The 17,004-nt window shown below is 37.5% G+C and overlaps 1 protein-coding gene across 23 annotated transcripts in view; it reads left to right on the forward strand.

Moving 5' to 3' along the window:
* Window positions 1-17,004, forward strand: part of SRPK2 (SRSF protein kinase 2) — a 249,376-nt gene that overhangs the window by 134,302 nt on the left and 98,070 nt on the right. Inside the window, exon 1 of one of the 23 annotated variants that reach the window (XM_025449503.3) lies at window positions 9,958-9,995. The exons of the other annotated variants lie outside the window; for them this stretch is intronic. Within the exon in view, the coding sequence (XP_025305288.1) occupies window positions 9,973-9,995 (23 nt within the window). The 5' untranslated portion in view covers window positions 9,958-9,972. Of the gene's footprint in view, window positions 1-9,957; window positions 9,996-17,004 lie in introns of those variants that run through there. 23 annotated transcript variants of the gene reach the window in all.

Here is a 17,004-nt window from a genome sequence, read left to right on the forward strand (position 1 = left end):
AGAGAGCAATGCAAGCATCTCTCATGTTAGGGTTGACTCTAATCTCAAGGACATTATTTTGCATAGCAAAGAACTCTTTGTAATAAAATATTATAAATCAAAATGGTTTCAGGAGCACCTGGGTGGCTCAGTGATTGAGCGTCTTTGGCTCAGGTCGTGATCCCAGGGTCCTGAGATTGAGTTCTGCATCAATCTCCTGGCAGAGAGCCTGCTTCTGCACTTCTCCATCTGCCTGTGTCTCTGCCTCTCTGTCTCTCATGAATAAATAAATAAAATCTTAAAAAACAAAACAAAATGATTTCAATCAGTGCTTAATTTCATATATATTTAGAATTCACTAGTGGAAGAGGTAAAAAAAGGCAAAGGCATTTTAACAGATTTTGAAATATTTCTCACAGTTGCAAGTGTTGACTATCTTTCCAACACCTTTTAAAGATCACACAAAAAGCAAAACAATAAGTGATTGTGATATGGAGGTTATGGTGTGTGTGTGTGTGTGTGTGTAAAATCAAATGGAAAACCGAATGGATGGTTATTTCTGAATTGGGATAACAGTTCCAGAGGCAATATCATATTTATTTAAATAAAAATAAGAATAAAAGTGCATCACAAAAGGCCTAGAAATATACTGTAAATTGGAAAACCTACTTTAAAGAATTGGCTTTACTGATGAAAACAATGATGACAAAAATGCTTATGAAGCATTGGAATAAAGTTGCTTCATGAATGTAAGAAAAATAATGTTTTATAACGTGCACTTAACTATGCTTAAGTTAAAAATTATGATTAAACAGTTGTTTAACTTCTGTTCCTAGAAGTTTAGCACAATTTTTTTGGGGGGGTGGGTAAATGTCAAATAATATTTACAATTTAAAAAACTCCTTTGTCCACTCTGCCTGGAATGGTCTACCTCCCCTTCCCCTTTGTAGGCTACTTGTATTTTTCTGCCCGTGTTTACTAGACCCTTTTTCTTTCCCACTCTTGAGGTTAAGAATACCTTTTTCCTGCCTCCTGTAGCACCTGGTAAGTGCTGCACATCGGTGCTTTCCTGCTTTCTTTTCTTCTGTTTGCTGCTTTATTTTTTTCTATTAATGTGTAAGTTATTTTAAGGCTTTCTCTTTGGGGTAATTCATAGCCATGTATATGGAGCATGGGTTTTATAGACAGTCTCAGTTTGAAGGATGGCTTAGGCACTGTTTAGGTTTATCACCTGGCTAATGTTACATAGTCTTTCTCTGTCTCCCAAAATTGAAGGTGATAATTAGTTTGTTGAGTTATATTGAGGATTGAAGTGTGGTACAGTTGAGCGTCAGTAAATGATTATTATTCAGTTTTGTCTTCAGTGTTTCATAGGGACCCAAGGTATATTTCTTAAGTAAGGTAGAGGAGTTCTATCTAATTTACATTCCATTACGTCTGAATAGATCAAAAAGCAATTGTAAATCATAGGTGAAATATTGGTGTATGTTTCAAAAATCTTATTTACTAACATATTTGCATTGTTTCAAACAGTATTTGTTTAATTCTCTCTTAAAAAAATTACCCACAGTCTGACATTCTAGTAGCAACTACTGACATACATCTGTGATCTTCCTCTTGTCAGTTTTTTTTTTTTTTTTTACATAATGTAGTTGACTGAAATTTGGTCTCATTTATCTGATGATGACCTAAATAGAAGTCTTCTTAATGTGTGTCTGATTTAAATAGTGACTTAAGCTTCATGTAAATTATGAAAAAGATTAAACTGAGGCCTTATTTTGATATAACAATAATTATAAATTATTAAAATTAATTTTATTTTACACATAAAAATTGAGTATTGTTTCATCTGTAGGCCAGTTTACTGAATGAGCAAAAGATGACTCACATGCTGTTTCTGGTGTAATATTTCTCACCCCCAATATATTTTTCACCTCATAATTGAATTTGGCTCAAATTATTGAGAAAATCTTTTTTGGTGGAAGTAGTTGAAAACTTCATCGTTTTTCCAGTGTTCTGATTCTTTCATGCTCCCGTTATTCTTTCTTGAAAAAGTTGGTAATGTATTATCCTTGTTGATATTGTTCCCTGTAGTTGTTAGTTGGTCTGTCAGGCTCTTCGTCAGTAGCTTTCTCTGTTATTAATAGCAACATCTATTGTTGTCACCATGAAATCTTGAATATTCTCAAGATTTCTGCTTTTACTAAATTGTATCTGTGTTCTGTTGTCAGATGCTTAGTTTCAGTGGAAGATTAATCTGTGCCTCCATTAAACAGATATATTTTTTTAAAGTATGGAGAGATACTTGATTTGATCATAATTTTATGAATGGTCAACTTATTAATGAATATTTTATGTTTTTTTCTTTTGCAACCTCATCACTTTTGAGATTTAGATTATAAAGTGTTTGCCAGTTTTGCTTTAATGTACTACAAACTCCTTGTAAATTTCATTTAAAAAATAAATTTTAGGGGCACCTGGATGGCACAGTCATTTAAGTGTCCTGACTCTTGGTTTCTGCTCAGACCATGATCTAGGGTTGTAAGATTGAGCCCTTTATTGGGCTCCATACCCAGTGAGTAGTCTGCTTGGGATTCTCTCTCTTCCTCTCCCCACTGTGCACACCTCCATTGCACTTCTCCCCCCTACAAATAAATCGTTTTTTCTTTCTTTTTTTTTTTTTTAACAAATAAATCTTTAAAACAATTTTTTACTTTAAATGAATTCAAAAATATCGAATAGGGATCTATACTATATCTGCTATTATAAACCACCATTGTTTACATCTTTTAATTGAAAAATGTTTGGAATGTTTTCTGTGGACAAATTCCTAAGGAAAGTCTTAAGATAGACCATTTTAAAGGTTTCTGATACGTATTAGTGATTTTAGCAATTTACATTCATCAGCAGCGAATGAGTGCTGACGTCAATATACCTTTATATGTGTGTATGGTTTTTAAAAATAGGAACAGAGGTACTGACAGTGGCTTAGTCAGGTAAACGTCTGCCTTTGGCTCAGATAATGATCCTGGGGTCCTGGTGATGTAGTTTTGGAATATAGGTGAGGTTTGGTGGGATGAGGTCCGGGGGCAACGACCAAGAAAGAATTTTTGAGACGTCTTTGGTTCAAAATGGTGGTTTTATTAAAGCAGGGGGACAGGACCTGTGGGCAGGAAGAGCTGCTGCTCGGGCTGGTGAGGGGTGGCTGATTATATACTTGGGAGTTGGGAGAGGTTTGGGGATATCGTACTCTATAAGGAAGTTTGGAAGCAAGGTTTCCAGGACCTTGAGGGGGCTAGCTATTGTTGGGAAAAGGTTATTTATTACTGTCTAATAAAACCTTAGTCATGAGACCCTTCAGATGTATAATAGTGGGCCATATGCTTGTGGGATGATTGCCAACACATATTGTGTGGGATTTAGAGATACAGGAAATTTCTACAGTAACTTTTGTACGTTAAAGTAAACTCACAGGGTCCTAAAGAATCGGGCTAAGATTGCCTTTGCCCTTAGCAGAGTATTAACATTGAGGCAGTTGAGTCTGTAGAGGAATGCCCCCCTGCCTGTTTCAAGGACTTGTCAGTATGCTGCCCCCGTCTTGTGCTTTGTCCTCAGCTAGTCCTCTGTTCCCCCACCACTGGGATCCAGCCCCGCATTGGGCTCCCTGTTCAGCAGGGAGTCTGCTTCTCCCTGTCCCTCTGCTGCTCCCCTTGCTTTGCTCTCACTCTTTCTCTCAAATAAAATCTTAAAAAAAAATAAAATAAAAACTTAGAACAAATGTAAAAAGTGAATCAAGGGCATCTGATTGGATATATATTCCTTTTATAGGAAAGTAAATCCATTCCGTGGGTAGATGTTTTCAGCTTCCTGTGTTCCTCCAGTCACCTTGCTTACGTGTGTCACAGTAATCTGTCTAAGGCATACATGGTCCTTTCATTTCAGTATCTTCCATGTACTGGTTCCTCACCTTTCTATGGATTTTAGAGCCTGGCAGTGATGGTCTCCAGCTTGTTGTCTCCACCGTATTTACAGCTGAGTTTGATGTATTCCATGGGTGCTGCTCAACGGGAGTGCCACGTTTGCCTTGGCTATAGTTACTGCTCCCTCTGAAATGCTCCCGTCTCCATCTCTGTCAGAGTCTGACACATTCTTCAAGTCCCATCCTAAGGATCTTTATCATTTGCTTAAGGACTACCTTTCCCTTCCAGTAAAGGATTCTTATGGTTTTGGTCACTTTCATCCACAGATACTCTTGCTGAAACTGAGCCACAGTGTCCTGCTGGCCGATTGTTCATGCTCTTGGGTTTTAAGGCTAGAAGAGGGACCTCAGTCTCCCTGTAGATAATGTCCTCCCCACTCCTGTCAGGCCCCTGCCTGTATGTCAGGACCCGGTTCTATTCTACACCTCCTGGAAACCTTCCTGGATCACTAAGTCCTTAATCAGGTTCATCACAACCATTTAGTTCTTCAATTAAAAGCTGTTTTGCTTTTTTTTTTTTTTTGCCTTGACTCCTGGGCTAGATTCCTGTGACAGTGACTCTGCTTCACTGCCTCTGTTTCCACTCTTACCCATAGTATACTCAGATGTTTTTGGTCTCTGTGTGGTTCCTTGACATTTTTTTTTTTTTAAGATTCTATTTATTTATTCATGAGAGACACACACACACACAGAGAAAGAGAGAGGCAGAGACACAGGCAGAGGGAGAAGCAGGCTCCATGCAGGGAGCCCGACGTGGGACTCTATCCAGAGTGTCCAGGATCAGGCCCTGAGCTGAAGGCGGCGCTAAACCCCTGAGCCACCTGGGCTGCCCAAGTTCCTTGACATTTCTTACCTCATGGCCTCAGTGCCATCCATTAATTTAACCAGAACCTATTCCTATTCAACGATCATGGATCCTGACTATAGAATTTTATTCCTGCACTCCTTCTCCATCTGTAGGGCAGAGTGTGGGATGAGAGGGAAGGAGAGAATTATCTCTGTGACAGCAAAGCTTAAGGCCATGTGTTTGATTCAGTGAAGGTGAGATACCTACATGTCTGGATTTTCTGAATGTTAGCGCAGAAAGGCAGGCAGGCGCTTTAAAGCAGCACTGTCCCTTCACATTTTAGGGTAGTTTATATGCTTGCTTAGTTGAGCTGAACTCACTGCAGTTTTCTTGCTCTCTTGGGTACCAGCTTTTTAAACAACTGTTGGTGGGCCAGTGTCATTCTAGCATCAATTCCACAGTGAAAAGGCAGCAAAGAGGCTGTTGCCTCTGTGAACAGTAGTTATATTTAATCGGCAGAAACCGAAATGTTTCTATATAAAAGTGATAGATGACTGTATATATTAATTTCCTCCAAAGTAAACAAAAAGATGTTTTGGTATCCTCTTTTGATGTCATGTCTATGGGCTTCTTACCCACACATCTAAAGAACTTAATATTGTACCTTTCATATTCCCTTTAGTATCTAGATGTTGAGTGTCATAAATTTGTTTTATTTATTCATTTTTTTAATTTTTTAAAAAATTTTATTCATTCATGAGAGACAGGGAGAGGGAGAAGCAGGCTCCCCATGGGGAGCCTGATGTGGGACTCAATCCTAGGACCCTGAATCATGACCTGAGCCAAAGGCAGACCCTCAACCACTGAGCCACCTAGGTGCTCCAGAAATTTCTGTTTTAAACGTGTTTTGAGAGAGAGATTTCAGAGAGTTGATTTGAGGCTTTGCAGCCTCAAATGTAAATTTTCAAAGTGCTAATCAAAAGCTCTAAATCCAGGCACTGTACTATTCTTCTAGCAAGTTAATTTTCTACATGTAGTGAACTCTATCCATTCCTTGGATCACTTTGCCCATACCAACTTGGGCTGTTTGGTTTTGGTCATGATTCATATTTTTCTGTTATTAAAACCTTCCTTGTTTAAAGTAGTAGATTAAAAATACTAAAAATAGCTGTGGGTGTGGAAATTTGCCTGTATCGATTATTTCCCCTTTCCTAATTTCTCTGAGAGTAAAGGTAGGTTGTGAGATGTTTGCTGTGCTTTTTTAAAATATTTTTTCTTAATGAAAAGGAAAGTGAATAGACTTCTTGAGCCTCTCAGAACTGCTCTGTATTAGCATAGGACATTGCATTTTCTGTATAATTAAGTACAATGAAGTGTGCTTGTAGCTACTCAATTTTTACCCCTTCTACTCCACAATGTGGAAGAGAAGGAATTGCATTACTATATTTTTAGTGCTTTTTATATTTTACCTGATTAACAGAAGAACTGTGACAAAATGCATTAAAATCTAAAATATTTTTCCTTAATAGTATATTCTGTACTTAAAAATTACTCTTGAGAATTACTGATTCAATTAATGGGAATAAAGATTCTAGACGAAAAATTTCCTTTAGAGGGATTTCCTGTGGTCTGTGGCATATGGTGTTTGTTTGGCAGCAGATGAGGTAAGGGTATAATAATGAATTCAAAGGAAAGGTGGCTACAGGAGGGTGGCATAGGGAGAATTAATTATAGTTTTAAGACTTGTTATATGCTCTTGTTGGACTTTTCTTTCATTATTTTCCTTGATATGATTCTGGGTCCCCAGTTACCAGGCTTAGATCAAGTTGGTCTGTTTTCTATTCTGTAAAATGGAGGATAATAATATCCATGATAGTGTTGTAAAGAGGATTGAATGAGTAAACATAGGTTAAGAGTTTAGGATGATACCTAGCGCTCATTTAATCTCAGTAGTTAGTACATATAATACTTTTGTTATTTTTTATACTGATGGTATGGCCACAGGAGTTCATGTTCTTTCTTGTATCTGCCTGGACTAGGAAGTGGAAAAATAGGTGAACATGTTTTGTTTTGTATTCTTGCAGCTGTCTCTGAATTGACTAGTAGATAAATACGTAAATTTCTTGAGAACCCTGAGAGTGCAGTGAGGTAAATTTAGATGGTAGGTGAAGAATATCTGTGATGTATAATGGATTCTGAGTTGTGAAAAACTTGGATGAGGCATAATGTGGCTTTTGAAGGTGCAGGAATAGGAATAGTTTCATTGTTGAAAGAGAATTTTTAAACATTGGAAGGGGACCTTAGGATCTTTGGGGGTATTGCAGAATTTGAGGGTGAGTTTGAATTGTTCCAAATTCATAATGAAGTGTTTCTGAAAACCATTAAAAAAAAACAAAAAAAAACCCTTTTTTATCTTGGAACCCAAGGGAGGAAACAGAAAAGATAAAAGGATTGTGCATCCCTAATGTCCATTCAATCATTGAAACTCTTCAGACTTATATTCTCATTGTTGATTGTGTACCAGTGCTTTAACTATTTTCTGTAGAAAAATAATAGATATTTTATATATTTTATATATTTTATATATTTTATATTTAGATATTTTATATAAAAATAATATTTTTTTCTGTAAAAAATAATAGATGTCTTGGTACCTTGAAATTTCCCTGGATGATGTTATAGAATAACAGAGATGCTTTACTTTGGGGCTCTATGAGAGGATTGCTGGGGAATTGTCTTCAAATTCAGGGATGTGGATTTGGGGAAGCATAAGTCTCTTACTCCTGGAAAAGCCTGGGGCTAATGTCCAGTCAAATCCCAGGCTCAAATCCTTCCTGATTTTTGTCAAGCTCTCTGGCTCACTGCATGGCTTACTTCATTTGGCTGGTAGCCTCATCTCGCCCCTTATAAAGCCTCAAGTGAACAATGCAAGCTGAATAGCAAGTGATAAGCTGTGTAATAGTACTTTTAAAACTTTACTTAAGGGATCCCTGGGTGGCGCAGCGGTTTAGTGCCTGTCTTTGGCCCAGGGCGCGATCCTGGAGACCCGGGATCGAATCCCATGTCGGGCTCCCGGTGCATAGAGCCTGCTTCTCCCTCTGCCTGTGTCTCTGCCTCTCTCTCATCTCTCTCTGTGTGACTATCATAAATAATAATAAAAAAAACCAAAAACTTTACTTAAAAATGTGTATACATAACATCGAGCTATAATTCACATAGCATATAGTTCACCTATTTAAAGAGTTCAAGTCAGTGGTTTTGGTATATTCACACAATTGTGTAACCATCACTACAGTAAAATTTAGAGCATTTTCATCACCCCGAACAGAAATCCTGTTCCCTGTACCAGTCATTCCTCATTTCTCATCGGCCCTAGGCCACCAATAATCTGTTTTTTTTTTTTTCTCTAAGGATTTGCACATTTTGGAAATTTTGTACAAATAGAACCATGTCTTTGGTTATTGTCGTCTTCAACTACCATAATTTTCAGGGTGCATCCATATTATAGCATATATTCATTTTTCATTCCTTTTTCCTGCTAAGTAATACTCCATTTTGTTTATCCATTTATCAGTTGATGGACATTTGGATTTCTGCTTTTTGGCTCTTTTGAGTAATTCTGCTATGAACATTCCTGTGCAAATTTTCGAGTAAAAACATTTTTTTCCCCTCTATTGAGTATACTTGGAAATTAAATTGCTAGGTCATATGGTAATGCTTGTTTCAGCTTCTGTAGAAACTTCCAGACTGTTTACCAAAGTTGCTGTACTTACTTACATTCCACTTGCAGTGTAAGAGATTTCCAATTTTTCCACATCCTTGCCAACACTTGTTATTAGCTTTTATTTAATTGTTATTATAGCCATCCTATTGGGTGTGAAGTGGTATCTCACTGTGGTTTTTATTTTTATGTCCCCGATGGCTAATGATGTTGAGCATCATTACTTATCATCATGTGCTTATTGGCCACTTGTTTATCGTCTTTGGAGAAATGTCTGTTAAGATCTTTTGCTCAATTTTAAATTGAGTCATTTATCTTTTTTATTACTGAGTTGTAAGACTTTATTTGCTTTCAGTTATTGAGTTTGGGAGTTATGGTGCCTTTGATTCTAGGGGAAAAAGGACCAGGCAGCAGTTAACAGTCACAGTTCTCACCACTCGCCACTAAGGTGTCTGGTAATTTAACACAGAAGGATAGAGGAAGTGAAGAGGTGAGAAGTGATTTGCTCTTGGTGCAGATGAAAGCAGTCACTGCTCTTTTACCCTTTTATCCTAATCAGGATATTCTTTTTGACTTAACCCAAACTTGGATGGTGGTGAGGGGGAACTTACTTTTTGAGGGGAAGGTCTTTGCTGCTGGTGACATGGAAATCTTTTTAAATCTTGAATTTTTATTTCTTCCTTGAACACATACACAATGTTTTGGTTTTTAATCAAGCAAAAAAACTTTCATTTTTGTATATTGGGAAATATATAATCCCTAAATAGTTCACAGGCAAATAAGATTTTGTATTTATTTTATGTAAAATAGATTTAGGGGCACCCAGCTGGCTCAGTCAGAAGAGTACAGGACTCTGGATTGTATGTTTGAGCCCCATGTTGCAGTGAGATTACTAAAATAACAAAACAAAACAAAAAACCCTTAAAAACCATTAAAAAATAAAATAGATTTAATATTTTGGCATATTTATTACCATATTTTGAAGACCTTTAGATTCTGAGACTCATTAGAAGTTCTTAGTTTTATAGTTAACTTTGGGTTGCCTGGCTGGCTCATTCAGTTGGGTGTCTGACTCTTGATTTTGGCTCAAGTGGTGATCTCAGGATTGTGGGATTGAGCCCGGCATTGGGCTCTGCATTCAGTGTGGAAGTATGAGTTCAGCTATAAGAAAATTGTTATAAGAAAGAAGTACAATATATTTTTGGCAAATATTTTTACTGCATGTATTTTCTATATTCTTTAGTCTTAAGAGTGGTTGTTTTCTATATGGAGCTTATTAAACTTTATAAATAAATTAAATTTCTGTATCTATAATTACAATGTAGAAAAGATGGCTGGGCAGATTTTTCACCAAATTTAGAAGGTTTTAGGTGTTCTGAGTGAAAATATACAGGCTGTGTGTCATGCTTAAGAGCAGCTTTGGGAGGTAAGGTGGCTGTTAACCGTTACAGACTGATGGATGATGGGAAGCACTCCCTGCCACACTTCATCTAGGACCTGGAACAGATGGGAACAACTCGTGGTTTGAAGTATGAATCTTAAATAGAAAGTTACTAGGGCAGATGATCCTAACTGCTGGTTGGCATCTCGCTGTAGCCTGCTCCAAGGATGATAGCACCAGTGATTGTCCAGGGCAAATGGAGAGTACTAGTTGCTAGTCTTAAATAAATTACCCACTGTCTTTACAGACAGAAAAGCAAGCCAAATTTTATTGACAGTTTTTGGATGGTGGCAGTGTTCTAGGTAAATTTAACTTCATTACCATGATTATGAAAGCTTCAGAAAGGAAAGGGAATCACTTGATTTGATATTTTAACACCCTCTTTATATTTTAGCTCATGTGCATCTTGAGATTAGTTTTTTTCCTCATGAGAGGCTTAACTTTGATTTAGCAAGTAAACATTTGAAACTTCTTTGGGCCAGGGAGGATGTGTAGTTCACTATAAATAGTAGATAAACATACCAAGTTTTGTGAACAAAAACAGGGACAATGGCAAGATGTATTTTAACTGGCAGTTTGCAGTTCGATTTAGAATTCTGCACGTTCCAAAATGGAAGAAGGTGGCAAGCTGAAACTTGAGCTGACCGTAACTGTATGACAAGTGAGGGGTATATTCATGGGGTACTTGAAGCCAGTTAAAGTGTTTTTTTGAAGAACGAATAGAGACTCTGAATTCCTAGAAATAACTCTAACAAAAACTGTGCATGGCCTTTTTGGAGACAATGACAGAGTATTATGGAGGACATAAAAGCACCTAGTATCAGGGCACCTGGGTGTCTCAGTCGGGTGAGCATCGGACTCTTGATTTCAGCTCAGGTCATTATCTTGGGGTCCTAGGATTGAGCCTTACATCAGGCTTTGCTCTCAGCACACAGTCTGCCTGAGATTCTCTTTCTACCTCTCTCTCTCTCTTTGCCCCTTACCCCACCCCCCCTCCTCTTTTTTTTAATGGACTCATAAAATGAGAAAGGGCACCGTATTTATTGTGTGGAAGTTATTAGTTTGCAAATTCTGCTAGGACAATTGGTTATCCATATGGGATACGTTAAACCAGAGTTCTACCTTGTGCCTTAAAGAAAATTTCCAGGTAGATAATCATCTAAATTACCAGTGTATCAGAGTTGAAGTTGTACTTGTACATGGCCTGTTGATGAGAGTTTTTACTTGTAGGTATACACTTTCAAGCAGTGGGTTTTCTATTCTTTTTGACCCAGTGCATACACAGATCCATGTGTATCCATGTTTCAGAACTGAAATTTGTTTAAAGAAATAATACTCCTACTAAATGAGACATACTTTTCTACATTATTCTGTTTTTAATAAAATACTGCCATGACCTGTGCATTGATTTCACGAGTTACCGAGTATAGCTTGGCAGAGACTGCTTTTGGGAATCTCTTGTGCGTGTGTATAGGGAGAAATGCATGACAATTTTAGCATGTTTGTAGTGACAGAAAGTGATACATCCAAGAACGTGGCTAAAGTATAAGAATATGTGTAGGAATGATGAATCTTAATTTTGAGCCTGTAGAAGGGTGAGGGGAGGAATTGCGGGTCCTCAAGTCTAGCTATGATAAGTTCGTCTTTAGTCTAAAAAGATATGAAACAAGTGTGACTGTTACAGTTTGTTCACATTGCAGATGGGCATACCTTTTTTTGTATCTTTCATGTAGTGGAATATAATATAATAAACGAGGGGGGGAGAAAAGGAGCAGAGGTATTGAGGTGAGGCTAGATTAGTAAGCAGGAGCCAGATCATCATGTTAGGAATATTTTTGCTTTATCTCAAGGGATAAGGGTTTTAAAAAGGAAGGAATGATGAGATCAAATTTGTATTTTTGAAGGATCTTTTTCTTTCTGTACTATAGTTGGGACGGATTTGGGTGAGCGGAAGCTGAGGGACATGTAATGATTCTGTTTTGGGGTGTTTGTGGCTTAAACAGAGCAGGGTAGTGAAAGAGGGGAAAGAGGAGAATGTATGCACATGGGGGAAGGAGTCCGTTTGTTGTTGTCTGATCAGATGCAGGGGCAGGGGCTGGTGCTGAGGGTAACTCCTAGTTTCCCTGTTCACCACTGAGGTGTGTACCTAGTGGTGGTCTTACCTGGAAGGGGAAACAGAAGAGTTGGGTTAGCTTATAGCTGGTGAATGCAGAGAACTTATTAGTAAGTCAAGTTTTCTATAGGAAGATGATTATGCTCATCATTTCTGCTTGATTCCATTTCAAAAGAACTAAAACTAAAATTTTATAATCAGTTATTTTATGTTTACAGAGTAGTATTTCTCCTTAGTTTGGTTTTGAATAAAAAGGTGATATTCACATCAAAGATGGGTCAAAGAAAGGTATTAAGGTTATATAACAAAGCCTGTTTGAATAGTAATACAGACACTTGAGATAATAATAGGAATTGGTTTTGCCTTATGATATAATTTATATGTATTTATAGAACTTTTAGATGTACTGCTAGGTATTGGATTAATCTGTTGGAGGATTTTTGTTTTATGAGTTAGCTTTTTCAAACATTATAAGAATTTTTTTTTTTTTTTTTTTTAACGTAGGCTCCATGCCTGGTATGGAGCCCAATGTGGGTCTTGAACTCACGGTCCTGAGATCAACAGATGGATGCTTCACCGACTGAGTCACCCAGGCTTCCCCAAACATTATAAGAATTTTTAATTGTTCACCATCTTCGGTCTGTAATTTTAATTTAGGATTTTACTTTACTTTTTTTTTTTAAGCTTTTATTTTTTTATTCATGAGAGACACACAGAGAGAGGCAGAGACATAGGCAGAGGGAGAAGCAGGCTCCCTGCAGAGAGCCTGATGTGGGACTCAATTCCTTCACCCCAGGACCACGACCTCAGGCGAAGGCACTTAACCACTGAGCCACCCAGACGCCCCTTCTGTTTTCGCTGCAGTTGGTTTCCAGAAACTGGTTTTGCATTTATTCTTTTATTACTTTATTGTCCTCCTTTGCACATGAAAGGAGTTTGATAAAATCCAAAGTTGACTGTTCCAACCGACATTATACATATAAACTGTTTTTCTGTAGGAACGTGTTGGGATGCACCTGCTAGTGAAATGGAAACCAACTTGGCTTCTCGATATCTGTGTTTTTATGTTGGAACTGTTACTTAAGAATCTTCAAAGATGACATGTTAGTAGTCAGTACTGTTGCAGACAGGTGTAGCTCTGTGCTTGTCATCGGATTTTCTCCCCCTTTGCACATGGTTGGTCTTTAATAAATATTTGTTGAATGAAAGTATACCATGGCCAACATACTGAGAACTTGAATCTCACAGTTTTTAGTGTCTTTTGAAGTTCAACTGCTACTTTATGAAGATAAAATGTCACTCCTAAAATGTATTTTTACGTAGAGTTAGAAGACAGGCAGTGGTTCTCATGAGCAGGATTAAATTAAGTGACTTAGAATGCTCCCTTAAAATATTAGGATAGCATGAGCCCTTTGGTGTTGAACCCTTCACTCGTCAGGTGATTTAATAAAGCACTGATGTGATTTTCAGATAAAACTTTTTGGTTTGTTTATTACCATTTTTGAAAATTTTATTTATTCATGAGACACACACAGGGAGAGTCAGAGACAGAGGCAGAGGGAGAAGCAGGCTCTCTGCAGAGCCTGATGTGGAACTCCCTGAGCCAAAGGCAGACCTGGCTCAACCACTGAGCCACCCAGGTGTCTCCTTTTTTGTTTGTTTAAATTCCCATACATATATTATCTGGAATTATAAGGTAATAATTTTATTGTGTATGGAATTTTATTTTTAAAAATTAAGGGTAGAAAAGGATTTAGTAGATGATTTTAAGAAATAAGGAAATAATTTCATGTTTTTAAATTTGAGAAAATATTAAAGGTTTGCATATTTGCTGTCTTCAGAGTACCTGTGGAACAAGAGCTCCATTATCCAGGGTTCTGTTGTTTTCATCTCAACTACCTAAGAGACAGAGTAAGAACACAGAGTAGTGAAGTTTTGCAGTATGCAAGGCGTGGAACCAGGAGTGGGGTGGTCGGAGGTGGTGCTTAAACCTGCAAGCGGGAGAGCAGAATGTGTCTGCAGTTAATTAACGTGCCAGCAGGATGCAGGAGGCCCTGTCCTCACATCTTGGAGGACACAGACATTTCACAGGGAGGCGATCAAATAGGACTTGATGGTGGAAGGAAGAGTATAATTTGTCAAGATAGAATGAGGAAGAACGGCTTCCATAAAGCAGAAGGCTGCACCGAGGTGGGAGATATACTTAGACTTGGGGCACTCTGGTGCAGAGTTGTGGCAGGACAGATTGCGAAGGAAGGGCCTTCAGTTCCATCTTGTGCCTGGATTATTGAAATGTGGACAGCCTGTGACAGGTCAGACCATCAGGAACCTCTTTGGAAGATGCTTTTTCATTTTTGATGATGTTCGGAAAAGGACCTGGAAGGCAACAGCAAAGGATAGTTGTTGCAGGTTATTTTGTTTGTTTTTTTAAGCTGAAGAGAAACACAGATCTTTTTGAAATTATTGCCCTTGAGCCCATTCTGGGCAAGTGGAGATAAGGTTGTGAGGTATCATGGTCTCATGTCTTTTCTGGACTGGCAGGTCCTCTGTGGGGTCTGTGTGCAGGTCAGTGCAACCACTTCGCCTTACAGCCGGGTCATTTTGCACAAAGAATAAATGCATCAGTGGTGAAAGTTTCTTCTGTGCTGTTTGTGCTTTTTAAGAAATCAGTCTTTAAAGTGTATTTGAATAAATGTGAAAGCATCTAGATAATGCCTGGCTCATGGCAGTAATTAAAGTTTAGCTGGCTTTTCCCACCATTGGAATTACAAATAGAAGCTTCTGTGTTCTAATTCCAGTGTAGATCCAGCAAAATACTCCAGGAGGTTAGGGGCCGTTATCTGTCTTGTTCATGATGAAACAGACACAGACCTATGTAGTAAATTGTTCATGTGGCTATTGTTGCATATAAGTGGAAGTCTTTTAGAATTATGTTTTGGAATTCATATTATTATGGATTCTGGCTCTGTATTTATATCAAAATGTTCTCTCTCAAAAATATAAGTAATGGTGAAAAACTTATAAGAAATGTGGGGAACAGTGTTTAAAGAGTTCGCAATACTCAGAATAGATACTGAAGTATGTTTAAAAAAACGTTTTAAAACTCACCAGTGTTTTTGCTGTTAAAGTTTTCTGCTTAAAATGCTTACTAAATTGTTAGAATATTGTCTTCAGCAATTGTTAGATCAAATTTTACTTCAAATATTGAGTTACAAACTTCGTTAATTATGATTCTTTTATTGTTCTTAGGCATAGCATGTAACACTACGTTACTGTAAGGAAACAGTCTTCTATTGCTGAAATGTCTGCGGTAGAGTGTGTGCGAGAGAGCCCATCCTAAGCAGTTAAGGCTACCAGTACAGCCACTCCCTGATGCTGAGTGAAGTGTGTAAAAGATTTCTGTGCAGCAGTTTGGCAGTATGTTTGGTTTTTAGGAGCCTGTAATCTTTGATCTGGTAGTTTACTCCTGAGACTGTGTCCCAAGAAAATAATGTAGATGTAGGGAAAGTTGTCTGACCAAAGATATTTTTAAGCATTATTATATATAGTGTCTCAAGGCTTGAGAAAAAGGAATGGTTATATAATTTTGTAGATAGGTGTCATGAAGTAGTCTATGCCTATTATAAAATGACATTTAGAGAGTTTTTGAAGACGGGAGACAATGCTCATGAAAAGAATGGCCTCAAGTTATGTAAAGTATACATGGTTAAAGGTTAGGGGGATATATATGGAGATACTATGGTTTATCTCTGGACACTAGGACTGTAAATAGTTTCTCTGTAGTTCTGTGATTTATATATTTTTAATGAAGAAAATGTTTGTTATCTGAAGAAAAAGAAATACTACTTTTCAACCAGAAATGGCACAGCTTGTATCTCTAATTTGACAAGGTAGCTCTGGTAAAGGAAGGTGGGTTGAACGGGGAGGGACCTGGACCATCAGAGATGGATGGCGGATAATGATGTTTAGCGCAGGGGTGTGATTAAGGGATGTGTATCATAAGAGGAGCGGCATTGGGCTTCAGGGGAGTCATCAAAGAATGCTTCTGGGCATTGACCTTGACAAACAGGTGTGGTTGGGGCGAAAGTAGGCTTTGGCGTGATGTTGGTTTGAGATCCTAGAAGAAATGTCCAGGTTTCTGTGCACCAGTTCAGCAGGCTGGTGGAAATGCTTGTCTGGAGCCAAAGAGTAAAGGCAAGTATATAAAGGCCTATATAGCATATAAATTGTAAAGTATATAATATGATTTTGAGACTTTTAAATTTGGTCAAAAAATGGTGAGCGGGATTAGTAAACTCTTACACTAATTCACTCACATGAAATTCATTTTCTGACTCTACCAACTAAATACTGCAAATACTTTAAGGATTTATAATTTTATCAATTTCTACTCTATTTCTCACCATTATCAAAAGATTACTATTGGCACTTGTTGTGATTGCTGTTTCTCCTACAGTGTTCTTCTAAAACATTTTAAACATTTCAAGATACCAATTGAAACAAATTGTCCAGTCTGGGATGATACAGTTAATGCAGAGAATCTGGTGTCTTGATGGACACAAGCAGTTAAGGTGAATTGTAGTGAAAACATTGTATTAAAATTCTATTGGAATGGTGTGCTAGTTTTGGATTCTTTTAGTGATGTATTTCATATACTAACAAACTACTGAAAGAGCTAATATTTTAGCTAGGTATCACAAGTCAAACTGTCTCAACTATAAATGGCTCCGCGAGGAGAAACAAGATCACTTCAAGCATGTAGTGTATAAAGCATTAATTAAACTCCGTCTTTTGAGGGGTGACTGTATTTAGCTTTTTGTCTGCTGACCTGAAAACATAAATCATTTAAACGAAATCTTACTTAATTTTTCAGGATTTAAATAACCTATTATTTGAGTTCCTAAAATTCTCCCTAATAAGTAGTAATGAATAGATTATTTAGCTTGTATACCTTTAGGTATACACTAGTTGGAAATTTTCGCCT

This window comes from Canis lupus, chromosome 18 (assembly GCF_003254725.2).
Source record: "Canis lupus dingo isolate Sandy chromosome 18, ASM325472v2, whole genome shotgun sequence".
In the NCBI taxonomy this organism is placed as follows: domain Eukaryota; kingdom Metazoa; phylum Chordata; class Mammalia; order Carnivora; family Canidae; genus Canis; species Canis lupus.